The sequence below is a fragment of the Rhinichthys klamathensis genome, unplaced genomic scaffold (genome assembly GCF_029890125.1).
Source record: "Rhinichthys klamathensis goyatoka isolate OS25496 unplaced genomic scaffold, OSU_Roscu_1.1 h1tg000358l_1, whole genome shotgun sequence".
NCBI lineage: Eukaryota > Metazoa > Chordata > Actinopteri > Cypriniformes > Leuciscidae > Rhinichthys > Rhinichthys klamathensis.
The window spans coordinates 485,854-513,014 of record NW_026606867.1 but is presented as its reverse complement, the minus strand read 5'-3'; the positions used below and the strand labels follow the sequence as shown (position 1 = coordinate 513,014).

Here is a 27,161-nt window from a genome sequence, read left to right as displayed (position 1 = left end):
AATATCGTAATGTTTCTGTCTTTCGAAAAAACATTCTAATATTGTTGGTCTAACCTCAAACAAGGGTGTGCATTCCAGCTGTGGTGTATTGCCATATCTGACCAGCAGATGGTAGTGAATGAGGCATAATTGAAATCACAGGCACTTTGAGAACAGTTCATTTTTCCATTTGGTAAAGAACTATTGATCTTTACCAGACGCCATGCTGACAAAAACTGCTTATCTGTGCTAGTTAACAGACTTGTTCTCACTCTTTCCATATAGACTATTCCATTTAAGAAATTTTATTGTTTTTGGGTCATTTTTTGTCTGACTGTTTTCAGTAAAAAAATGTACATTAAATATTATTTTTGTAATTGCAATCGGGATTTGTAACATTGAGAAAAAAATATATATAAAAAAATAAACATAAAATTGATAATTCATAAAACAAAACAAAAACTGTTTTTTTTTACAGTCAAAGTGTTTATTGTATTTGGCCTATATTTGAAGAAGTAGTCATGGCATATTTCGGTCTATCTGTATGTTATACAGAACTTTTTTTGTTATTATATTATTTTATTATATATTGACTTACACAGTCTATTTACAAATAGTTGAATAATACAGTTTTTATAAAATATCTGAGATTTTTTTAAAACTGGAATTTAATTTCCAGTTATCATCAATGAAACTGAACTGAGCTGAATAATGACACTATTATCTTGCAACAGCAGCATTACAGCAGAATTAGAACTTGTCTAATCAAATTACTGAAGTTTGCATCATTAATTCTGTTACTCTCATGTTTTTCCTACTGTGTCATCTTTTGCCAATGTTATATATATATATATATATATATATATATATATATATATATATATATATATATATATATATATATATATAGGCCTACATTTTAAATAGGCCTAGGCCCTATATATATATATATATATATATATATATATATATATAAATAACATTGGCAAAAGATGACAGTAGGAAAAACATGAGAGTAACAGAATATATATAAGTTTGTCACATGTCTGCAATAATGCAAACATCTTTTCCCTATAGACAAATGTCAAATTTTAAATATTTACTTATTATTTTCATTGGATCATTTCACTTAAATGTTCATATAACAAATATTTTATCAATTTTTCCTGTTCTTTTGTTTTTTGCACAACACAACGCATGCAAGGTCTACATGTGTAATTATGGTTGATGGCAGTGATGATGTCAGTGAGTTTTTTTGGAGGTGGTTCTGGCCGTTTCAAACGCACTGATGGGAACTCTCTGATCTGCCATGCTGATGCTGTGGGTGAGTGCATCGGTGAGCCGCTGTATTGTGTTTTGAGGATTTGGGCTTAAATATTCAAAATGGCGGACGGAGGAGCAGCGAGTCAAGATGAGAGTTCAGGACCAGGTAATCATTACTGCATTTTACATATTCATATTCATATTCAAACACTCTTTCTCTCAACCCAGAAAAGCGCGGGAGAGAAAGCGTAAACAAAATACTCAAGCCCGATGTTGCAGTCATATGCACCCTTTAAATAAACGTATCGGGCAATAATTCTCTGTCTGTGCGACGGTGAAACTGGCGATGCAGTGCTACGGCAAATTAAAGGAAAAAATGCCTCCTTTGTGTGATTAGAGCAGTCGCGTTACATATTCATACCGCCGCCGAGCAAACGCCGCTTTGCATATTTTATTAGTCATAATCGGCGACAGCTCGCGGGGTTTTGCACTGTCCCCGGTCAGAGGTTGTAAGAATTTTACAGTTAATCTTAACTAAAGGCTGCCCTGTGCATGCTAGGCGGCTAATGCTACTCCAGCGGCTTTGTGTTGCTGTATTGTGCCGTGAGCCAATCCCACATATAAAGCTTTGAATATTCATTCGCTCGCAATCAGCCGGCGTCTGCGCAACGTGTTTACGGTGAAAATATGAAAGAACAGAGCAGCGGGTTCTTGCTTGGTGTACAGTTAGGACATGGCGTGATTTTTTTTTAATGCCCATTCTCTTGCCTTTTGTGCCCATTGCAGGCGTGTAGTCCTGTTATGTTATTCATGTGGGCCTTCTAGAGATCAGAATGCGCTGTTCAGCGTATTCCATCAGAATGAATCCATTTCATTGTCGAAGGATGGCGGAACGTGCCAAAATGGAACTCTGACGGCAATTGATACAATGTTACAGTACAGATGTGACAAATTGATATTTTGTAGCACAGCCAGTGTCTCCGTAACATTGTATCAGTCGGGCTACTCAAAGAGATGTATGCAGGCATTATGCCAGCTTTATTTGCTAGTCTAATAGGTAATCCTCATATAGAGCCCAGCTTCTCCACTATTGTTCCAGCAGCTGTATGCTTGTGTATTTAGTTTATTATGCTCATTTGTATTTAGTTTATTGTATAATATTGTCCGTGAACAATTGCTTACATTAATAAAGATAACACTCTCAATCCAATCATAATGTAATTCTAAATATCTGTGATTCTATGTAGATACAAGGGCACAAGTAATCACAGTCGAGATGATATTCAAAACTAATGCACAGTTGGGAGTGTCAAGTCAGTTTTGTTTGTATAGCACTTTTCACAATACTTTACAGACCCGCTTTACTGAACATGTTTGTGATATCTTATAGTCCACATTTAGCAGTTTAAAGCTGGGCTATAGAGGCAAGTTTACATTTGCTAACGATATAAAAGATCAACCAGATTTGCTATAGTAAATATCACTTTATGTGGGTAAAGTTGGATATATGTATAATAGTTGTCAATTGAAGTTAGCAATTTGTTTTGTTTTGATATTAAGGATTATGAAGTCTAAAAGATTTTGTTTTCAGTTTAAAACATTTTGGTGTAGTGATAATCTAATTATTGTTAGGTATTGTTGCCATGATTAAAATAACCCCATTGTTATAATATTAGTACTATTATACTACCATTTAATTTTTTTATTATCTGAATTAGATTTTGTTAATCTATATATTACGGTTTAGTTTTAATTAGAGTTTGTTTCAGTAATTTTGTTATTTGCTTTTGTCATTTTTTTTATTTATTATATATTTATTTAGCCCTAATTTATGTTTATTTCAGTTTTATTCCTTTGTCTTTATTTTATCAATTTTTTTAATGTAATATTTTATTTCAGCTTTATTTCAATTATTTGTAATAGTTTTAGTTAACAATAACAACACTGGATGGTGCATATCTGGGTTTAAGATTTTGGACATAACCCCATCCAGTAATATTGCTTTTATGCAGTTATCCCATTAATCAACACAGAGTATTTAAGGCAAAAATTGTCTTGGCCAAAGAAGATAAAATAATTTTAAAACTTCTGTTGGTGTCTCACAACAAGAGAAACAAATGTGCATTTGTTTTTTTTAATTTACTGCATGGTTTCATGTTTTGTTGAATCTGCTTTGAAATCCTTTGCATCAGTCTTAATTATCTTTTAACATGAATTCTCTGATACATGGGAATTATTTGGTTGGCAATTTAAATTCACATATAATTGTCTGCTTTTGGACATGTCATTGAGTCAGGTGTAACAGACCCTGCTTTTTATCTGATAACAGTTTCACTTTATGTGTAGTGCCTAGAGAAGCAATGACATGCCGGAACTTGTTTGTTTCCTGTGTCCACAGCTCATACCCAAGGTGTAAATTACCCACATAAATTCTTACTTTTATTTTAGTTGTAACTGAGACTTATCAAATGTAGTAGTGAAACTTCATGACATTTTGCATCTCTTTCTGACCATCTGTCTATTTCTTTTCTTGTTCTTGTGCTTTTCTTCATGCTCTGATAATGTGAACATGCAGAAACACTGCAGGCTAACAGTTAATTAAAATGATTATAGACCTAAAATCAAGTGAGAGTTTGTGTTTTTTTTTTGTCAGCCTTTGAGATTTGTCGAACAGTCCTCTTTGTATTCATTTGCTGCAAATTGGAGTGACTTCATGCTTTTTGTGTCTTGTTGTATAGTTAAATGGTTTTAGGTTACAATTCATGTGTGAGAATTGTGGTATGTGAATAGCAACCATCATACTATCAAGTGTCTTTAGTGTTTCATCAGTTCCTCTCTGAAACTCAAATGGAATGTTTTCAAATATATCATTTGAATATGAATTATATTATTATTTGTTCATGCTTTCTCATAATGAAATTGAATTTAGTTTATCCTCTGTGCTGCGTTCAGTCATCTTTTTCATGAAATGCTTCAAATGCCTGTTTTAAAAGTATAATATTTGCATAATTTTTTTCTGCTAATTTGAATATAGCTCTCCAGGTTAGTTTAGCCTTTCAACTAAATTGTCGCATGGTTTCCATGCAAGTGTGCCTTTGGACACGAAGTTGTCTACTAAAGGAAAATTAAGAAATATAACTATCTGTTTTGTTGGATAATAATGCTAGTCTTGTTGTTATCCTCCTTTTGTTTGAGTCAATTTTAGCACTCTGAAAAAGTATTTTAAGTGTCTGCAAAAGTTCCTTATGGATGGGCTGATTTCTTTATGCTTACTCCGTCAGATGTTTGTTCTAATATGTAAATCTCTGTTGTAATTAGGCCGAGCTCTGGAAATATCAGTTAATGAGGTGCACAGTTAATCTGGATATGCAAAGCAGACTTCATGTTCTTTTCCAGACAATACGGCTACAGAAGTCACGGAATTTGATCCGTGAAGTGTTTGGGTCACAGGGGGCTGTGTGAATAGGATGGTGGAGAATGGCAAGTAATTTACTTCCCGAACAGCTCCATCCTCAACCTCTGGTGCTTAGAAATGTGTAAGAAACACTTCTAAACGCAACCTGCTGTCTTTATGTCCAGATACAGACCTCACCGTTTTTTTCCCCTTTGATCGCATTGACAGAAAGCTCACCTGTTTCACCTAATTTAACCAGCACTCCGTAGGTAATTGGGCTTGTGCATTGACACTCCGGATTTTTTTCCCCCATTCCTCTTTTTTCCCTCCAAAGCGATCCAATTAATATGCTAATGAGATGATAAATATTTATGAACATTTAAATTAGGGAGAAAGCTCTCAGAGCGCCGTGCGAAATGAATTGCTTGCAGGACTTCAAAGTGTTGCTCGTCTAATGAAGTGAGGGAGATTTGCATATGGCTTTAATCAGCTGCATACTGATTATGCTTTATTACGGCACTGGCAGCCGCTCCGCTTCTGTTTCGTTCCAGAATGAAAACGAACTTCTTCACACTCTAGTTGTTATGACAATCATGGCACAGGGAGAGTGAGAGAGAGCAAATCAAGCAAGCCGGAGAGACTGAGAGAAAGGCAGCCACAGTTTCAGCGAAGCTTAGCTGTGCTCTGCACGTGTGTTGTTTTTCCACTCCAATCCGTTTAGTTAAACAGAGACTTCATTGCTTTTGAGTGTTGTCAGCGAAAGGGGTGCTAAGTTTGTTGTGATGCTCGTAGAGACGCTTGAGAAGGCAAGTGCAGCAGCTGCTGGTGAGTGATGTTTGTAGTCAGCAACAACATTTTAAGGTCTGTTTTATTGTATAGTGATGCTATTACTATCTAGGGTTGAGTAGTGGACATGTTTGGCTTGTAAATCCAAATGGTGTAGCTAATTAACAAACCAAACATGTCCACTACTCAAACCAAGGAATTTTTTAAGTGTTCACTTTAAATTTTTTTTTTAGGTCATATGGTTTGAAATCAAAAATGGGAATGAATTCATTTTTTTATGATGTTGAGGATGCTGTCTCACTTTCGAAAGTCACTGAATGATTGGTCAATGATTGGAGAAACTGAAAGTCCGGTCTTCCTCTGTCTGTTGTAGATTCTAGAATGAGTAATCCATCGGAAACAAGTAAATGTGCAATGGAGAGCGGGGACGAAAACACTGGTGAGTTACCCAAGGAACCGTTGGCTCTTTGGAGATGTCTGGCTTGCATGTTGTGCCTTTCATGTATTTTTCCCCATAGATTGCTCAGATCATTTGGCCTGATCCTTCCAACACAGCTTTCTTTTACATTTTCATAAGTGAGTTAAAGACTATCAGTTCACAGTTCAAGTTCTAAAGGGTCGCTTGTGCAGCTTTGACTGAGGTAGAGCAATCAGGACAATGTCTCTCAATATATATCACAGTCAGAAGTTTTTTTTTTTAAATAAGAAAGGCCATGGAGCTGAATAACTTGGCTGAAAAGACCTTTTTGTGTGTCCCTGATCTATTGTGGCATTGCCTGCTTTTCTTCTTCCAGGTGCCCAAACAAATGGACTGGACTTTCAGAGGCAGACTGTGCAAACAACAAGCGCAATCACCAACGCACACGCACAGGCCTTGCTCCAACAGGTATGATCTTTTTCTCTGAGCTCACACACACATTTGTGGTCTGTGTCATGGATGAAAGAGCTATAGGAATTTAAAGATGTCCCCAGGGACATAGTTCTCCTGTGTCTGAGTCACTAAACTGCCACTGTCTTGAACTGCATGTGTGATGATCATGTCTCGGAGTGACTGCTCAGGCTTTCCACCTGATGTCATGAATTGTTTTGTCTATTTGTATATAATGTGTGAGATTTGTCACAACTCTGAAGATTAAAGATTAAAAGCACAACGTTTTATCTCCTGGTTACAGGGGAAATTATTGGGCCCCATATGCTAATTAGCTGCTCTGCAGTTGCTCGGAAACAGATGGTTGAGAATATGCAAATCTATGCAGAATTTACATGTACTGCATAACCGTTTCGTTAATTAGCATACCCGCTCTGCTCTCCGCTTGAAGTCTCAGAAGGCTGCGGTATATTTATATCACCATACATGAGCATCAAACAAAAAGTATTTTTGCAAATACAATTTTGGGATGGTCTTAATCTAGATTTGCATTCTGACACCACTTCCACAATATTTGAAAAGCACTCTTTATTAGTCCTTATTTGCTTCTACTACCAAACTGGAACATTTAAACCAGGAAAAAAACATGACCCACATTGTGCAATAGAGTTCAACAGTGCTCTATCCGCTTTTTGTCAGCAGTCTTGGTTCCGGAAGTATATTTCCCACTAATTTTTTTTCCCACAGGGATTTGTTAAAGAGTTATAAGCCATGAATCAAACCAACCAACCAGCTACGAGGTGAATCAAAACATTTTATTTAAAAATCAGACAAAAATACAGTTACAAGACTGTGTGCTGAACGACTTCAATGAGGCGAAAGAAGAACAATCCCTTGCTTGAAGCATTGCGAATGACAAAATTGAATTAAAATCTATGGAGAGCAAAGGAAGACTATTACGCCTCACAGTACTTCATGTGCTAAAGTGTTCTTTTGCTGCGCGATTCTCTGAATGGAGATTTCTTTGCAGAATCATGGGTAATGTAGTTTGTCACCAAGGATTCTGTTTAAAAAATAATTATTTAAAAAATAAGTTGAAATAATGTGGGCCGACGTCTTCAACAAAAGCATATACCATCGTTGCTCACAGTAGGTCTGTCTTTAAAGGTTTATAAGTTATCGTTAAAAATCTATTCCTATGTGGTTAAAATGTATTGGATTTTTACTTCCGGAACCTGACTTGCACTTTCACGAATAATTCATTATGGGCCACAAATTGACTCACCCAGTGTTTTGTCCCTAGTCTAAATCTGTTTTGACCTCCAGACAGCAGGGTGTGCTGTCCTAGACATTTCTTTTCCATTTTTGAGGCGATAGAGACCATTTTTGTGTCATGAACAATCACCTTTAGGTTGAAACTTACTAGTCAATAGCACAAAATATATATTATATATTAGACATGTTAAGATCACATGATCAGCCAAATACTACATACTTTATGTATGTGACCCCCTATTAGGGCTGGGCGGTATATCGAGTTTGTACGATATATCGCTATACTTTTTTGAAACGATATGGAATGAGGCAATACCGTTTATATCGATACAGTAGTTTGATATGAGCACATATCAAAAAAATAGCGGAGGTCGCAGTGTGAGCTGCTGCAGTGAAAGTAGCTACATAGTACAATTTGTCCTAAACATGACACAAGCTTATATTAAGGGCTTCAAAATAACTGGTAGCCTAAGATATAGTTAACAAGTTTAAAGCAGCTTGTCCTGTCAGATGCTCTGACAGATAGCTACTGTTGCTGACTGACAGATAAATACTTGCGCTGATTAATGCGTTTGAGATGTGGTGCTTTCCTCAGTGCTCAACTTACATTTCACAGGTATATTCTCCATCTGTAAATGTTAGTCAAACAAATATGTCCATTTCACTGTCAGGAGAGGACGAGCTTCTGCAAGTGAATCTCCGCTAAAATTCAAGCTTCTGTGAACTAGCGCCGCCGCACGCATGCGCGTCAAACAGACGGAGCACAATAGAATAGTAGTTTATTGTTGGAGACAATAAATGTACTATATGTGGAATAAACCTACAAGTATATTTTAATGAAAAACAAAATATTTTTGCACATAATAAATTGCATAGCCTACATTACATTCACTATATTTGTTTCCATATCCTTCAATATCAACATTGTTTGTAGGATATCATTGGGCAGAATTTTTTTTTAAATAAATACAGATTTTCTTTATCCAAATAGAAAAACGTATAAAGTACCGAGATATATATCGCATATCACCATTTAACCAAAAAATACCGAGATATGATTTTTTGGCCATATCGCCCAGCCCTACCCCCTATTATCACACACGTTAATAATTGTATATTAAATATAAACAAGTATATTATTAATAGGGATGTCAATTTAGCGCATTAATTTGTTGCGATTAACTATGGGGTGAATTTGTATTTGCACTCGAACCACGCGTTAAAATGATTAATTATTGGAATGCATTTTTTTCTTCTTAATTTCACCAATAAAAATTGTTCCAAACAAAGCTACAGCAGAACTGTTGTGTTCTGCTTTTCAACACAGCAGTGTTTCATTACTGAATTAATCCGTGGTTTTTAACAAAATTGAGGGAGCCAATGATTCAGTGACCCATTTATAAAGTTTGAATAAATCTGTTGAATGATTGACTGAATGACTCACTCACTCATTAAGACAGCGACTTGCCGCCAACTACTGGCGGTTTAAGATTCATATTTAGAGTATCATTTCATTTTTCATTTATATACATGCCACCTCTGAGCTTCATTAAAAGAGTCTGTGCAAATATACCTAAATGGCCACATTGTAATAAATTCTTTGTTGAATCAAAATGTTGAATTCTAAAGCTAGTTTTTGAAATGTGTATTCAGTGCTCATCTAACACAATAATGACTTTACATAATCTTTTGGGGGTAATTTCTCAGCCATAATTGATGTGCTATTAATTAGATTAATTAATCTGCGCATGCAATTAGATGATAAACATGTAATCGCTTAACAGCCCTAATTATAAATCGTGGTTAACTGTAAATGTCACATTTCGACAATGGCAACTGAAAATACCTGCAACTGCCATGTCTGCATAAAATGATTGCTTATGCCTTTTAGTAAAATAAATATACTATAAATAGTTGGGGTAAAGCTTTTTGAATAATGGATTAATTTACACCGTAGGAATTCTATGGAAGACTGTAGAATTTTGTGTGGGCCTTGTGAAAAATGTGGTCATTATAGATAAAATGAATTCCTGTCTGTCTCTTTGTGTCCAGTTGACTTTGACTCCAGCGCAGCAGCAGTTATTGATACAGCAGGCTCAGGCTCAGCTCCTGGCAGCAGCGGTGCAGCATTCAGCCGGCCAGCAGAGTAGCACCACAGGAGCCAGCATCTCTGCCTCCGCTGCCACCCCCATCACCCTCTCTCAACCCATCCAGATCACACCTGTAAGAGAGACACACTTTCATTCGCTCCTAAAAGGGGCTTGTTTTATTTGAAACTATAATGACGTTTAATGTAAATTATCCAGTGATTTATTCAGTGCTTTTGCTTGGGGCTGAATTTTCTAGTGCTGTTGTTTTTAATGAAGAAGCCCCATTCTTTCATTATTATGTTTTCATTTGAATAAATGGCATTTCAGTAAAGGCAAAACAAATTGATTACAGACGTTAACGAAAAAGCTTTTGAAATGTAATCACTAATAAATTTAATTACATTACATTTAATTCACTTAATTACTAATAAATAATTCAAACTAACTGTAATTCACAGAGCTCAACAATAAGGATTTGCCCTGGCAGTTTTTTCACCTGTCCTGGGGATGTCTCAAGTGTTAAAGTGAAGTGTATTTTTAATTAACATTAATAACAAATGAAGTTTGAAAGATTTGGCTTTTATAAGGATTTATAATTTGCAGAAACAAAATACATGTCCCCCAGCTCTTCAGCTATTTACACGAAGAAAGCTGCATCTAAAGTATTTGGAGAATCATTGTACCCAAAATATGATAAAATTTCAAAGTTTTAAACACTTGTAAATTTGCAAAGAGGAGGAATTTACAAGGGATAAAATATTTCAGAAAACAGTGTATCATTTGCTTAAATTATATACTTTGCTGGTTTTAATGGAAACAGCAATTTCGTTTTCAAACAAAATTTAAAATGTCTTTACTGTCAAATCCATTGTAATTGATGAGGTTGTCATGGCCATAGCTGCACTGGTGCACTCTGGAAAAGTGGCGCATACTAACATTCTTCTTAATATGTGTGTTTGTGTGAAACAATGCAGCAGTTACAGCAGCTGCAACAGCAGCAGAACCTCAACCTGCAGCAGTTCGTGCTGGTCCAACCGGGCCACCACATCGCAACACAGCTGCAGCCCACGCAGTTCATCATCTCGCAGACGCCACAGGGCCAGCAGAGTGAGTCCTGTGTCCTCTTAACCTCCTCAGATCTCTTTGTCCCTCAGTATGATCAGTCTATCTGATTGTGTTGCCCTTCCTCTTGCACTAAACAGGTCTCCTGCAAGCCCAAAACCTTCTAACTCAACTACCTCAAAGCCAAGCCAACCTCCTGCATACCCAGCCAAGCATCACACTTGCCACACAGGTCAGGGATATCCCATTTACCCACTGGATCCATTTTTATTCAGTCCAATCCATTCCAGACTGTTATTTATTCTATTTTACTGCTCTTATTTGTTAAAAAAAAATCTTCAGAATCAGAAATTATTTTAATATGCTGATTTGGTGCTTTAGAAATATATATATTTTTATTATCAATGTTGAAAACTGTTGTGCTGCCTAAAACCGTTATACAGTTTTCAGGATTCTTTGATGAATAGAAAGTTTAAAGAATAGAACAGCATTTATTTGAGTCGGAAATCTTTTATAAATGTCTTTAGTGTCACTTTTGGATTATTTAATGCATCAGTGTGGAGAAAGGTGCATCCTTGGATAAATATTTTTTTCTACAAAAGGGGGCCCTGGCAGAAAAAGTTTGGGAACCAAACCAGTTAGACTATTGCCGTTTTCATGATTGTTTCTTTATAAAATTCAGCTGCTATTGCCCAACCATCCTTGTCTATCTCTATACATTTATCCTTACGCTTCACAGCCTGCGACACCCACACGCACGATAGCGGCGACCCCCATCCAATCCCTCGCTCACAGCCAGACGACACCAAAGCACATCGACACACCCAGCCTAGAGGAGCCCAGCGACCTGGAGGAGCTTGAGCAGTTTGCCAAGACCTTTAAACAGAGACGCATCAAACTGGGCTTCACGCAGGTAAACCAGGCTTCACTGGTCTCACAGTTTGTGTTGTCTGTTGTTGATTTCACTATTCAAAAGTCTCTGCTGTTTAGTCATCCAGGTCATTGCAGAAATCGTGACTTATTTTTAATAATTTAAAGACATTTCTTCTTTAACTGGGACTCATTAGGTGACTCGAGTAAATTTTGCCTGACATTTTCACTGTTTAAACGTTATTTTATGCTGTTGTGTTGTATGTTCCAGGGGGATGTTGGCCTTGCCATGGGAAAACTTTATGGAAATGACTTTAGCCAAACCACCATTTCTCGCTTTGAGGCCTTGAACCTGAGCTTTAAAAACATGTGCAAACTGAAGCCTCTTCTTGAAAAATGGCTCAATGATGCAGGTATATATTTTCTCTGCTCTTAGCTGTCTTTCTCCTTTTCCCTCCTCTCTCAAAATAACATTACATACCATGAAGAATGTTAGAAAGGATATGAAGATTCCTGTCGCATTCCTCTTTAGTTTTGGAGCTCCTCTCAGGGTACTACAGCTCTCAGCTCTCTTTTCTGAATGCGTCGGTGGTTTGTTATATAAAGCAAATCTTTAACTTGAATAATGTTGCTAAGTAGTACAGTTGATGCTCTGAGATATGTCTGCATTGCTGTTTGCCACAGCTGCTTATATCAGTCTCTCTTTGTGCTTTTGTGTGCGCTGTTTGTGCAGAGAACCAGACTTCTGAACAGGCCCTGTCCAGTCCCAGCTCTCTTGGCTCGCCTGGGCTGGGCATAGAGGGCTTGAACCGCCGCCGCAAGAAGAGGACCAGCATCGAGACCAACATCAGAGTGGCCTTAGAAAAGAGCTTTCTGGAGGTGAGCGACATCTCACATCAGAGCTTATTCTGAGACCGTGATTTTTAAGTTTTAATGGCACAAAATCATCCTTTGGTTTTCATGGTCAACGAAGACTCGAGGGTTTAACCCGACCACATGGCAATGACAATTAAAATTGTGACAGAAAAATGTTCTTATTATTAAACAATAATAAATTATTTAATAATAAACTCAGGGATTAAAGTTCTCCGTCGCTACGGCGGATTTCCGTTAATTGCAGCGAGTCTATGATGGATTTCCGTCAATTGCAGGGTTCCCGTCTGTCCTTAAAGGGTTAGTTCACCCAAAAATGAAAATTCTGTCAGTAATTACTCACCCTCATGTTGTTCCAACCCCGTAAGACCTTCGTTCATCTTCGGAACACAAATTAAGATATTTTTGATTAAATCTGAGAGCTGTCTCACTCCTCCATAGGCTTCTTAAAGGGATACTCCACTTTTTTTGGAAATAGGCTCATTTTACAACTCCCCCAGAGTTAAACTGTTGAGTTTTACCGTTTTTGAATCCATTCAGCCGATCTCCGGTTCTGGCGGTACCACTTTTAGCATAGCTTAGCATACATCATTGAAGTGGACAAGACCATTAGCATTTCTCATTAAAAAATGACCAAAGTGTTTTGATATTTTTCCTATTTAAAACTTGACTCTTCTGTAGTTACATCGTGCACTAAGACCGACGGAAAATGTAAAGTTGCGATTTTCTAGGCTGATATGGCTAGGAACTATACTCTCATTCCTGCGTAGTAATCAAGAAACTTTACTGCCGTACCATGAGTGCAGCAGGCGCAGGCAGTTAGTCCCGGTCACGTTGGAAATTATCGAGCTGGGGACTATTTTCAGGCGCTGCGTCATATCATTACGCCTGCTGCTCTCATGGTACGGCAGTAAAGTTTCTTGATTATTCACGTCCAATATGTCACGTCCGTAACATTGTTTTTTCCTCATAAATGCGTACACGAAAAATAAAATAAAGAACCAATTGAGAACCAACCCTTCTTCATACGGTAGTATTACTTTTGGTTTGTGCAGTGTAATTCACAGAATTAGGTAATAAAACAATATTTTGCCACCCTAAAAGTTAAAGATGTTTTGTGTCACGTCCGTAACGCATCTGTATTTCCCTCATATTAAATATAAAATGCATGTGTAGACTTATATTTTTCTAATGTCTGGACTCTTTTATTTAGGGAGTATGGATATATATACAGAAGTTTCAATATTGGTATTAAATGCATTTTCTGAGAATTGATTTTTCAAGTTTTGACTGCAAATGTCACGTCCATACCGCTGAAATTGCCCAATTTTAATTTATCCTCAACTAGTTTTGTGGTGTAGGTCTACGTATTTTATAATGTTAACTTCAAATAATAGTAATTTAAAGATGTGGTAGCATTGGATCTGGATGTGAAGGATAACTCTGGGAGTTGGAAGAGGTGTGTCGCGATCTGAGTAAGGCGACTTCGGTTTTATATCGCATATCGTTACAGCCCCAGTAAAATAGCTTTTAAAATATGCAAACTGGCAATATTAAAGCGGTTTAAAACATCTCCACTTAAAACACTATTGGTCTCGACTATTTAAATAAAGTTAAAGGAATATGACTTGGCCTGAAAAAAAGATTCCGTCAGAAGAATTTTTTTCACTTTAATCCCTGTAAACTATTTTCTGTAATTCAGTTTACACAGATTTATTTTGCATTTAATTCTTATTCTTATTATTTTATAATTTACACTTATTAATAAATACAATATGAAACTGAATTACAAACATATTGTTGTTACAATTTATTATTATTTATTGTACTTATTTAATACAAAATAATAATTTATGCTTTACACTATTATTGACGATAATAATTATGTATTTATAAACGGATATATATTACATGGTATTGTTCATTATTATTATTTTAATAATAATAATTAGTATTTCTGTGCAGTAATTCAGCTTACACAGATTTATTTTACATTGCTTTTTATTATTATCATCATTTATTATTATTAGTAGTGTACTTTTATTACTACTGTTTAATAATTTTACTGTAAAATAATAATTTCTGTAATTTAGTTTTTCACAGGTTTAAATTAAAATTTTTATTAGTATAGTTGTTGTAGTAGTGTACTTTTAAATAATTATTACCATTTTATAATAATAATTATAATAACAGTGTAATATGAAACTTAAATAATCATTACTATTTTATAATAATAGTAATAATAGTGTTCTATAACTGTGTAAATATAAAAAGCCTCCTCTTTAACTGAAAGATATGTAGTGTGAGAGTATTTTTGTGTACTGTTGTTTAAACATTTGATATTGTCCCAACCTCAAATTTTCCTGCTGTATTATTACCTCCTCAAACTGTGGACTGCAGGCTTGTAGGTCTTTGTGAATTGTTTTTGCCGTAAGGGCGTTTCTTGTGCATTTGCCCTTTTCAAGCAGAACCAAAAACCTACCTCTGAGGAGATCACCATGATCGCGGACCAGCTCAACATGGAGAAAGAGGTGATCCGAGTATGGTTCTGTAACCGCAGACAGAAAGAAAAGAGGATCAACCCACCCAGCAGTGGCAGCATCTGCAGCACCCCTATCAAAGCAATCTTTCCTCACACCACAACTCTGGTACGTCAAAATGCCCCCCCTTCATTCAGACCAACAGGTCTGACTGCTTAAAATAGTCCTAAACCTCTTCCTTCTATCCCCTGTTTCAGGTACCGAGTACAGCCAGTCTTGTGACCAGTAACACACCGACTACGATGACTGTCAACCCAATTATGTCTCTCACCAGCACTAGCGTCGGTTTCACTGGTAAGCAAGACTGAAATGATTGAAAAAATGCCTGAAACTTTCCTGTTGTTCACCTTACAATCTTTAAAAGATGATTTTCTTCCTGCAGGCACAACTATTGGCTCGGCCACCACTAACACGGCATCGGTCATCTCCACTGCACCTGTGATCACCACCGCAGCATCCTCTCCTTCGCTCAGCCCTTCCCCCAGCGCAGTGCAGACGTCCTCAGAGCAGGCTTCAGCTCAGGAGATAGTAGCGGCAGTAAGTCAGGCATCTTCCTCCCTGGCAAACACTCTGGGCACTGGGCAGGTGATGGTGGCGTCCCCCAGCCTCACGGCTGCTCTGCAAGGAGCCGCCCAGCTGCCCACCAGCGCTAGCCTCGCCGCCATGGCTGCAGCCGCTGGCCTCAACCCTGGGCTCATGGCATCCTCGCAGTTCAATCCTGGGTAAGTGTATTTTTATTTTTCTGACACGCTTGTAATGGGATATCTTTGTGTTTAATGTTAATTCCATCTTTTTTCTGGTGTTTCCTGTGCAGCGGGGCTCTTCTTAGTTTGGCGCCAGGTGGTCTCGGAAGCGCTTTGAGTCCAGCACTGATGAGCAACAGCACCTTGGCCACAATCCAAGGTGTGTGGAGCGGCAAGTACACTTGTATTTACATTATGGCTCTGCATGCAATTGTTAATCTTGGTGTCACCAGCTTGTTTTAAAGGGGTCATATAATGCCATTTTTGTACAAGCTAATATGATTCTTTAGGGTCTAAATTAAAAGTTTGTAATATACTTTAATTAAAAATTCTCATTAGTATTGTAAGAAAACACTTATTTTACCTGGTCAAAAACAGCTCTGTTTTCAGCACGCCGTTTCAGGGCATATGACTTTAAATGATAATGAGCTTTGCTCACCCCGCCTCTCTGTTCTGTGCTACACCGTTTGTAACTCAATAACACAATAACCATAACGCGTCGTTCAGTATAAACGTGGAATTATGAATTATATTGAGAACGTCATACATAGAAAACATGCCGTAATGTACCCTGAGTGTAAACCTTAGACGCATTCATTGTGAAGCATGCAGCTAGCGATTTGCAAAGATTAATATATTAATATAAAGTTTAATAAAACGTTTCACTCACTTCCGTTCTTCTGGAGATTCAGCAGGAACACGAATATCTGGTACCGATCCTTTTTAGCAAAGCTTCTTAGCAAATCCAGCTTTATACTGATCCTCGTTTATAAAGCAGTCTGGTGAGAAATGATTCGCGCAAACATGAACGCATTGACGTTGCTAGTGGAGAATATTCCCTTCGAAAACAAACTCAGCCACTGCGTCTTCGGCGGTTCGGATTTAGGAACATTAAAATGACTGCTGTGTTCGTTATTACACCCAAGAACAGAAACACCACAATCGCTTAGACGCCATTCTGCTCATAGACAGTGCTCCAGCATATCAACAATGACCGCGCCGGTCCGCGCCGCGCAGACTATGATTGACAGCTCCCTCATGAGCGAGGGCGGGTCTGTGTTGAAACCCTTCTGTCAATCAACAATCGCGGGAGGGGCGTGCGAGCTTGTGACGTTCACACTGTGACGTTCACCTTCACACGGTCGAACGGCTCGATTTGAGGCAGGGGAAAACATATAAGGAGATTAAAACAAAACCACTGGATGGATTTTTATCATTATATGATGGTTGTGTACAGACACTGCCAACACACATTTCAGTACAATCAACTTGTAAAAGTGCATGTACCATTATATGACCCCTTTAAATAACAAACTACTGTTCAAACGTTTGAGGTCTTTAATTAATTTATAATGTTACAAAAGATTTATATTTCAACAAAATGCTGTTCTTTTGAACTTTCTATTAGTTTTTTCAATTTATTCTGTCCTTGCTGAATAGAAGGATTAATTTATTTAAAAACAAAAAAACTAAAGCCATTGGAAGGCAAGCCTGCAACCGTTAGCCAAAAAAGTGTAACCGTTAACACTTTGGCGGTACACAGGGAAGGAGACGAGGCTGTTGTTTTTTTTTTTTTAAATGGATATCAAAGGAGGAGAGGCTTCACTACGATGAATAAATCGCTAAAATGTTTGTTAAAATCTTGCTAACATGTTTTACACTAAACAATACTTTCATTGGGAACTATATGTAGATTTTACCTTGATAAAAATGTTATTTTTTAAGAGAAGGCAGAGTAGGGAATGTTGCGACAGATAGGATTCGTTTAAGGCATTACCATCAGCAAATCTGTCGTAGGCATTATTATATTATATTATATTATATTATATTATATTATATTATATTATATTATATTATATTATATTATATTAAAAATCTGTCAAAAAGCCAAAATCTCTCAATGGCTTCCAGGTTTCAACAAATAAATTAGACTTGAATTGTAATGATTTATGACTGCAGTGCATTCCTAATAATGATACAATGCTTTTAATGAATAAAGGTAAACAAAATATAAAAATTGTAATAAATAAATGTATTCTTTATAGCTTTCAGATTTCAACAATTAAATTACTATTACAATTTTAGTGACTAGTATCACTACTATGTATGCCCAAAAAAGCTGTTTGTTAATGAACAGATTCAAATCTAATCTTATCTGTTTTTTAGGGCTGGTCCGAATACCATTTTTTGAGCTTCGAAGCTTCGGTAGTAATGAACATCGAATATTCAAAGCTTCGGAATCTCTATAGCCTATGTCTGTCTGTCCGTTTGCATTTTGATTATTTCGAGAACCGTTCATCCAAACGACTTCACAAGGGAGTGCAGTGTCATATTTGGTACAATATAGATAGACAGGTGAGACGCGGCACGTTCAGAATTAATAAAATTTTAATAAACTACAGAAGAGCGCGAGCGGGAAGCAGGCGCGCCTCACGCGAGCAGAGCTTATATGCTCCAAGAACACTGCACTAGTGATATAAAACACACACACACACACAGGTCTGTTAACTTAAGCAATATTTTTAACAAGGTAGTCTAATATTTTTCTCACTAACAAATAACTGACAAAGTAGGGTAGATTTAAATAAGGAAGCGGCGCGCCTCACGCGAGCAGGGCTTATATGCTCCGAGAATGGACACTGCACTAGTATAAAACACACACACACACACACAGGTCTTTTAACTTAAGCAATATTTTTAATAAGGTATAGTCTTATAATATTTTTCTCACTGACAAAGTAGGGTAGATTTAAATAAATAAAAACGAAATTTAAATAAATAAAAAACTAAATTTAAATAAATAAAAAATAAAAACGAAATTTAAATAAATAAAAACGAAATTTAAATAAATAAAAAATAAAAACGAAATTTAAATAAATAAAAATGAAATTTAAATAAATAAAAATGAAATTTAAATAAATAAAAACGAAATTGTGTCGTGACGTGCCAGTAAGATCTCAAAGTCTCCTATATTTCGCAGTAGATTAATTTAGATTGATAATAACGGGTAAAAAGGATAATACATTTTGTTTCTATTATTCTATTTTCCACAATGTCAAAGCAACGCAGCTTAACCCAAAATACAAGCTCAGGCATGCACTTCTGTCCATACAAACTCCGTTGTTCTCCGCTCTATAGCCAGATAATACTCCCGTTGCAGGAACACTTTTAGTAGTCCAAGAAGAAGCAAATATATTTGTTAAGAAGCTATAACGAAGTGATATGTTAAAGGTGCCCTAGAATGTTTTTATTTTTTATTTTATAATGTTTCCTGGGTTACCCTTATAATGTTAGTATGTTTTTTTAGATAAAAAATAATCATAATTTAGAAATAAATGGCATTTTTCCTAGCCTGATTTTAGCCTCTGATTTGAACACTGTTTGAAGGGGCGTGTCTGCTGTGGGATTCAGTGTAACCGCGGCCACTGCTGTGATTGGCTGACATGCTTGCATATGAAATAGCTACGCATTACATGTGAAACTCTCTCCCGAATACTTTTACTACTGCTATTATACGTTTTTACTATAACAGCTATCGAGATTAACGAGTCGTGAGATGTTTTTAAAGTATTTAGATCTATTCCCATCACATAAAATGTTGCCGTGATGAGCATTGAGCAGATGACAGTGTGTTGATCGCGAGAATGAAGATCTTATCATTGCAAAGCAGTTTCTGCACTCTCTCTGCTTTCACCAATGCAAACACGATGTAAATACAGTAAGAGCTTCGTTGTGCAGTAACGTGCGTCATTGATTTCATAACGAGTTTGGCAAGTGTCCAGAAACTCGCGCTGTGTGGAAAGATTGTTCTTTGATCGCTTTCTGTATATAATTTGTTAACAATTTAAATACGATTATTTTCATCCTACTAAAAGAAACGATGTGAAGCTGATATTTTAGTCACTGGCTTGACTTACTGATGCATAAACAGTATTGAACGATTTTGAGAGAAAGATTACCTGTCTGAACTTGAACAATTACACATCAGAAAGTGTTGCTTGGTAGCTCGATCCGAGGCCAGCTCTGTATTGGCCCAAGTTGAGGAAACAGTCGGTGAAATGTTTGAAAATTTCCAGAGAAAATAAAATTAACCCATTGTTTGTTCAGAGGCTCAGATGAAGGAACTAAAAAATACTTTTGTGTTCATGTGTACATCCACACTGAGCAACTGCCATGCTTCGGCTGCGCAGTTCCGCCTGGCATTGAGGGCTGGCATTATGCAAATATTTGGAGGCGTACATATTAATGATCCCGACTATTGCGTCACAGTCGGTATTGTGTGGAGAACCGACCGTTTTTCAGGGGTGTTTTTCATAAACGTGAATTAAATGAGAACGCGAAAACAGTCCAGTTTGAGATTCACTCTATGTCATGTCCATGCACTGAACTCTTGTTATTTGACTTTGATGAGTTAACCGAGAGTTAACCTGATTAATGAGAACCGTTTCGAGGGGGATGCCAGGTGTGCAAAAAACAAACAAAAAAAAGACGAATATTCGAATGTCACATTTTCAAATCGAATACCAACCCACCGAACGAATATTCGGATATTCGGGTCTAGCCCTAGTGTTTTTATGCGCACTGTAGTGACCAGAAATATGAGCTTATAGCAATTTGTGCTGTTTATTTTCCGCTTAGTAAAGCACATTCCACAAACATTGCAGTCCTACTGTAGGTTTACTAGCGATATAACACCAAATATAGAACATTATTCACAAGACAAACGCGCTAATCCACAAGAAACTGTTTAACATAAGCTGTAACTGATGTCACTGTCATTATATGATAGGCTGAGGTGCCTCACGTGATCCAAGATAGCCGTTACACTTTTTACAATAATAAAGAGTTACATACCCTTTCATCTCACAATAATAGGACAATCTCTGAAAAAACTTACTGACCCCAAACTTTTAAATGGCAGTATAAGTTATCTGTTTGTAAAACAAACATGTTTTTAGTGGCACTGGTGGGGTAACTCAAACTCGGTCCTGGAGGGCCACTGTCCTGCAGAGTTTAGCTCCAACCCTGATCAAACACACCTGAGCAAGCTAATCAAGGTCTTCAGGATCACTAGAAACTCACAGGTAGGTGTGTTTGATCAGGGTTGGAGCTAAACTCTGCAGGACAGTGGCCCTCCAGGACCGAGTTTAAGAAGCCCTCAAAAGCGTTCTGCATGCAACATATTTGCGTACAATTCAAACATTGTAAATTACTTATTTGCATTAAATGCAAATCACCTTGGGTGCATTTGGAATGCCATTTTGTAGTTTTGTTGAAAAAATATAATTTTTTTTGTGGGGCTGTTGATTTAACATGTTAATTTGGTGTGATTTAATTATGGAAAAAATAATGTGTTAAAATTCTTAGCGTTTACCATGCATTGTAAGAATACTTGACCTTTGTCTGTTGTTAAAAACGTATACAAATTAGCTCAAATATTTCATAAATGAACATGCAAGGAATCTGAAGAACTGTAAAAAGAGGTGTGAACCATCTTATCAGTCAAAATTCCTATATTGCTGCATCTCTGTTCTAGTAATTTATTTAGTTTATTTAGGCAACTGCTCTGTTTCCAACACCTGAAGTTCTAATATTGTTCTGTCTTCCTCTTTAGCTCTGGCATCTAGTGGCACTCTGCCCATTACATCACTGGACGGGAGCGGGAACTTTCTGTTTGCCAACACCAGCGCTGGCAGTACCCCTAACCTCATGACGACACCGCTCTTTCTGAACCCTCAGAACTTGTCACTGCTTGCCAGTAACCCGGTCAGCTTAATGTCTGCGGGAGGGGCTGGGGGTGCTGCCGGAGCCCTCAATCTGCACATCACCGCTGATGCCCACCAGAGCGCTGTTACCACGGCAACTATGCCCGCCTCCACCATCACCACGGCCTCTAAGGCCCAGTGAAAGTTTAACCCACTCCTCTCCTCTTCTAGACCCCTTTCTTTAATCTCTTGCTACCACCAAAAACAAACCCACTAAAAAGGATTTGATGTTGTTTTAACGTTATTTTACCGTTTAAGTTTGTATGTTCTAACTTTTCAGATATCTTTTTCACACATTACTCTACGTTGTTTGGACCTCATTGTCGGGTTGACTTCAACCAAATCAACAATAAGCGAATGTTGGCGTCACCACAGAGCTTGCATCAGGAGAGCAGAAACCTCCCTGGACATTGTTGCAAGTCTCTGTGTGACGCAAAAGCATATTCGTTTCAGCAAACTCACTCTCTCCCATTTTCACATTATACCTCTTCTTCAGAGGTACTTCTGAAATGCTTTTAACCAAAAAACTTTGTTTACTCTGTGTTGAATGATACCTTCTTACTGCTGACAGTAACCTCTTCTTCACCGTAGAAAAAGGACACCTTATATTCTTCTGTCTATGATCTCTTCTCTTTCCACTGGAGATCCTGCTTTACAGATGTTCCGGTCCTCCTGGAACATCTCCTTTTTAGATGTACATCATTTATTTTTGTCAAACAGTGGGTTAGCTTTATGTCCTATATCTTACTAACTTGTGGTTACAAGGCTTTAAATGGAGTAATAAGCGGCTGTGATGCGGTTTCATTGCTTTAAGGAATCGTTCGACTGGCCTTTCTTTCTAGTGAATATTGTTTTTGTATAATTTCGTAGTTTACTCAGTAGCAGAAGACTAGTCTGGGTCTGAATTCTGACCTAGTCACAGGCTTATTTAATACTAAAAGCTTTAACGAATTATGAGATGATTCGTCAAGGAGGAGTTGTTCAGCGTGGGCAACAGTGACTGAGCACAGTGCCGTCTACTTTGGAGCTTCAGTAACTCAGAGCTCACAACTCTTACGTTAGCGTCAGGACTGTGTAACCACGTAAGGTAAACCTCCTCAAGGTCTTCCTAACATGGGATGTACTTTTGGTATCACCACCTGATTGTGAAGGTGTTGGTCAAGCGAGTTGGGGTGGATGATATTCAAGTTTGTTTTTGTTTTTTAGGGTCTTTGATTTTCTACTTGTGCACAGTATCTGTACCAAAAAACTGGATTTGAGAACAGAAGTTCTGCTAAAAACCGAGCAGACTGCAGTCACGCTTTAAGAGGTCTTTATTTCGGAGGTCTTTGTATTGCCTCCATTTCAAGATATACCAAAAATCTTTGTTATACCTGTTGCTGTATATTGCTACTGTAGCGTAGTTTAAGCCTAAATATTTATGAGCAAAGGCTCTCGGTAGACCACAGGAAATATAATGCAATATTTTGATCTTTTCCAAAGACGAAAACAGTTATTTTCTTTTTCTTTTTTTTTGTTGAGATGGCTGTCCCTCCTGTTTTGTAGTATCAGTGCAACTAACCAAATAGATTCGAGTCGAGGTGAGAGTAGGGCGTGATACTACAGCAAAGTACCAGTTTGAGGTTTGGGATTGTCCCTTCTGCGAGTAATTCAAGAGGACTTTGAGTGAGAAAAATGGGGGAGTCTTCTTCCCATTGTTTCAGATAATTGAAAATTGTTAACGTGCGTGTGTTGGAAGTAATGCAAGTGTGTTCTTACCTGACAGGCTTTTTGAATATTTCCCTTTTTTGTAGTTACAAGGTACCAGATTCAGTCCTCTGTAAAATACACTTCTCGTCCCCAGGCCCAATGTGCTGGCTATACCATAGAGCAGTGGTTTTCAAACCAGGTCCTGGGGACCCACGGCTCTACACATTTTGTATGTCTTTCTTATCTGACACAGTCAGTTGAGTTCTCCTAATGAGCTGATGATCTGTATCTGGTGTGTTAAATAAGGTAGACATACAAAATGTGCAGAGCGATGGGTCCCCAGGACCAGGATTGAAAGCCATTGCCATAGAGCTTTAGTTCCTAACCCTGGTCCTGGAGTACCCCCAGCACATTTTAGATGTCTTCCTAATCAAACACGCCTGATTCAACTCATCAGCTTGTTAGTAAAGACTCCAAGACCTCAGATGGGTGTGTCAAATAAGAGATACATCAAAAATGTGCACTGATGGGGGTGCTCCAGGCTCAGGGTTGGCAACCACAGCCATGTAGGACAGTGCTGGGTCTGAAATATCCGTTATAATGGGGCGGGAACATAATTAGGGGGTTTAGGCGGATGGTCTGTTTTGTTTTTCCCTACCAATGTAATGCAGCCATGATGTAAAGCTTGAACCAAAGTCGATTTCTCACTAGCTGCTGTGCCTGTGTGGGCCAGTGCAATGCTGACCACACTTTCACTACTCACTACTGACAAACTTTACCATTTATTACTCTTCTTTTAAACCCTATTCATTCATCTTGCATTGACCAACAAATCGTGTTTGGCTTGATGAAGAAATATACCCTCTCTAGCGCAGCGCTAACTTGCTTTAGCTCTCGATATCGAAGCATTTAACGATCCAAAGAGAATCTTAAGGGCCTTGTGTTTAAGTGCTGTTGAGATTTTGGGAGTCTGTGTCCTTCGTTTCATTCATTCACCTACTCGGTGAGTCTTTGTTTTGGATGTGATCTCTTGGGTCTCAACACTGATGCTGTGTTTCAACAAATGAATAGCAATAGAAATATCAAGAGTCCACCAAGATAATTTAATTTAAAATCCAGAAAAACCTGTGGAAGTGCAAAAAGGCCCTGAAATTGCTCCATGGGACAAGGTAGATTTTTAAGTATTGCATTGGTACATTGTCTAGACTTGGATTTTATTTCTTAAATCACCAATAAATACAGGCATTCTGGGAGAATTACGGTAGTATTTCATTTCTCTAGCATTGCTTTTAACTCTGTCACATTTTTTTATTCTGTCACAAAGAGATCAGAGTCTCCCCTTATTGTCCCTTTTGTGGTTTGTTACTGTGTTCCTTTTCTGTAATTTTTTTTATGACTCTCTTTTTGTTAGCATCGCTATTTGTTTTATTGTAATATGATTTGAAATACCTCAGCAGCACTTGCATGAAAGGTTCACTTTAGGCAAAACACCAGAAGTCAACTCCAGAATGTACAAAAGCTGTTTCTAACAGTCCATTTTTAAATGACCAACGTGTAAAACAAAACTACAAAGTATAACAGGAAAATCTGTAATAATAATGTCACATAAGTCTACTACTGCTATTTCAAGTACTACTACTTAAAGGGTTTGTCCAGGTTAACTTGTAATATTTTGTTATCCTACTTGCCAAAGTAAAAAAAAAAGCCTTTGTCTTTGCGGCTGGGTCTTGTTGCTGCTCATTCCGCTGGTTCTGTCCGGAAATTTCAACGTAGCCTCTCTGGATGTGTAGATTTATGTGTTGTTTTGCGCATTAGTGTCATTACCCGGTGGTCGCCGGGACTGTGGGGAGTTACTGATATATTTATCTGAGGAATGACTCAAGATTAGAGAACTTCTTTTCTAAATTCTATATATATTCACTTATGTAAGATGCTCATATTTTATATTTGAACTTATATCTAGTTTGAATGTAGTGTTTTTGTCATGCTTATTCACTAAAAGGAAAAAATAACAAAAAATTACTTCATTTATATGATAGCTATTCTAAGAAAAAAAGTCAAGACCAAAAATCGCGACCACACCCTTGTGATGTGGGAGTGGCTGTTGTGTGCCCCGCCCACATTAACACGTTTGTTTGAGTGGGTGGGGCTTGTGATGGTGCTCTAAAGGAAAGCCCCCAGCTTTAGTTGATGTAACAGACTTGATAGCACCAAACTACTCTTAATTTTTATTTTTTTATTTTTTTTACATTTGGTTGTTGTTTTTGCTTTTTTATGGATTTCATTTGCCATGTTGCTTTTTAACAATCTTTTACAATCATTTGAATTTAATTACTTTATGCCTTTTTTTGTATATCATGAGGGAGCAACGTCACTGGCTTTCTTTGTTTGACAAACTTGCGTTTATCATTTATGCCTTACTATTATTTCAGAGTTTGACACATTGTAGCAAACTGTAATATGTTGATGTTACAGATGATTTTGTTTGGTTATGAATTTGTGTGTGCGTGCATGAGTGAAAGATGATGCAACAGGGCATGCACCAATGTCAAAACTCACACGGTGCATATCAACCATGAAAATAACGCTGTGAGTTTTATTTGTGTTTTGTGATATTTTGGAAGTGTTTTTACCTATTATGTAGGTATAATTCAAGGCTGTTGGATACCTGTTGAAAGCTTTACTAAAAACTCAACTCCAGCTGATATGTAGGGGGCGCTAGTGGTGCATTACTTTGAAAGATGATATTTTAGAGAGGTTCTGTCTGAGGTCATATCTCAAGTGACTCATTTTTTCGGAAATACAGGATTTTTTTTTGTAAGTGGATATAAGGAAGCATCATACATCATTTGATGCAATTGACCACTTGGCTGTAAATGATATCCCTTTGAACCTGTGTGCACATGAGATGTTTCAGATGGGATTTACACAAGGGTGTTGAACCTGGCAACAGCTCTGTACATGTGAAGTTGTTGCGGATCCTGTTTTTGGCACTTGATTTTGGCGTGTGTGGATGCTCTGACTTGTGATTGGATAGTTTCTTGATTGTAGCAGGGTTTGCCACTGTAGACCCTTAGTCTAGTAACAAAATAGGATAGTTGCAGAAGAGGTCATGCGCCAGAGAGCCGAGCGAGAGCTGGTCTGAGTAAAGGAGCTGTTGTATACCTCATTTATAACTCGAAACTGAGTAAAAACTTGCTTTAATCTACTTCAAAAGATGGAATAAAAAAAAACAAAAAACAAAGATCTGTCCTAGAACAGAAGCCTGCAGATGTCTGTTTAAAGTTTAGAGTGAGGAACCGGAGGATACCTAGAAGGCTGCACAAGCTCATGCATATAGGAAGCCCATCCCACTTATTTATATTTAACTTTTATAGAAATTTAAGTTCTCCTTATTCATTTTATACCAAAGCTTTTTTTTATGATTTGACAATCGTCGCCTTATGAAACCCCAAAAACTATTCTGAATCTTTCGCATGGTGTGCGCTGTTCGTTCTGGGTTTGCTTGTTCCTCACCTTCTCAGTGGTAACCAAAGACTTTCAAAGTGATTGTATGGACTAAACTCTCTCCTAGTTCCCTGCCTCAACCATTAGCTTGGGGTTTGAGATCATCGATCAAAGCATGTGGCTGAGTGGGCGGGGTTTAGTAGAAAGAGGAAGAAAAACAGCTCTGCCGGCTTCTGGAAAGGACTTAAAGTAACCCCTCACGGGCTGGGTGATGTTTATTAATATACGCTGAAGGATGTCCTGGGCTCACTGCAACCTGCTCAGGATAAACTGTCCTCTGGAGTTCCACTCTGTGGCTGCAGCAAGGCAAAACTGTTTCTATGATTGTCTACAGAAAACATGCAACGTCTCTCCATAGTCGTCTTTTAGGTGCCGTCGTCCCGTGGTTTCGCTGTTCTGTCGATGTCTTTATCTAGCTTTGCTGTTTCCACTGTCATGATTTTAATTGGTTTGATCA

At 37.5% G+C, this 27,161-nt stretch overlaps 1 protein-coding gene across 13 annotated transcripts; it reads left to right on the top strand.

The window, feature by feature from the left end:
* Window positions 1–1,271: 1,271 nt before the first annotated feature.
* pou2f1b (POU class 2 homeobox 1b) lies at window positions 1,272–26,862 on the top strand. Of its 13 annotated transcripts, none has more exons than XM_056232899.1 (15): window positions 1,272–1,408; window positions 5,796–5,861; window positions 6,217–6,308; window positions 9,618–9,788; window positions 10,114–10,179; window positions 10,630–10,762; window positions 10,858–10,949; window positions 11,457–11,630; window positions 11,859–12,000; window positions 12,321–12,466; window positions 14,929–15,108; window positions 15,198–15,294; window positions 15,383–15,722; window positions 15,815–15,915; window positions 21,358–26,862. In XM_056232899.1, exons 1-15 carry the CDS (start codon window positions 1,363–1,365, stop codon window positions 21,648–21,650), a joined length of 2,139 nt encoding a protein of 712 aa, XP_056088874.1. In that variant the 5' UTR covers window positions 1,272–1,362; the 3' UTR covers window positions 21,651–26,862. The 13 variants fall into 13 exon arrangements, with proteins under 13 accessions (XP_056088874.1, XP_056088882.1, XP_056088872.1 ...); XM_056232907.1 differs by having other exon boundaries at window positions 14,926–15,108; window positions 15,815–15,903; XM_056232897.1 differs by having other exon boundaries at window positions 14,926–15,108.
* Window positions 26,863–27,161: the final 299 nt, after the last annotated feature.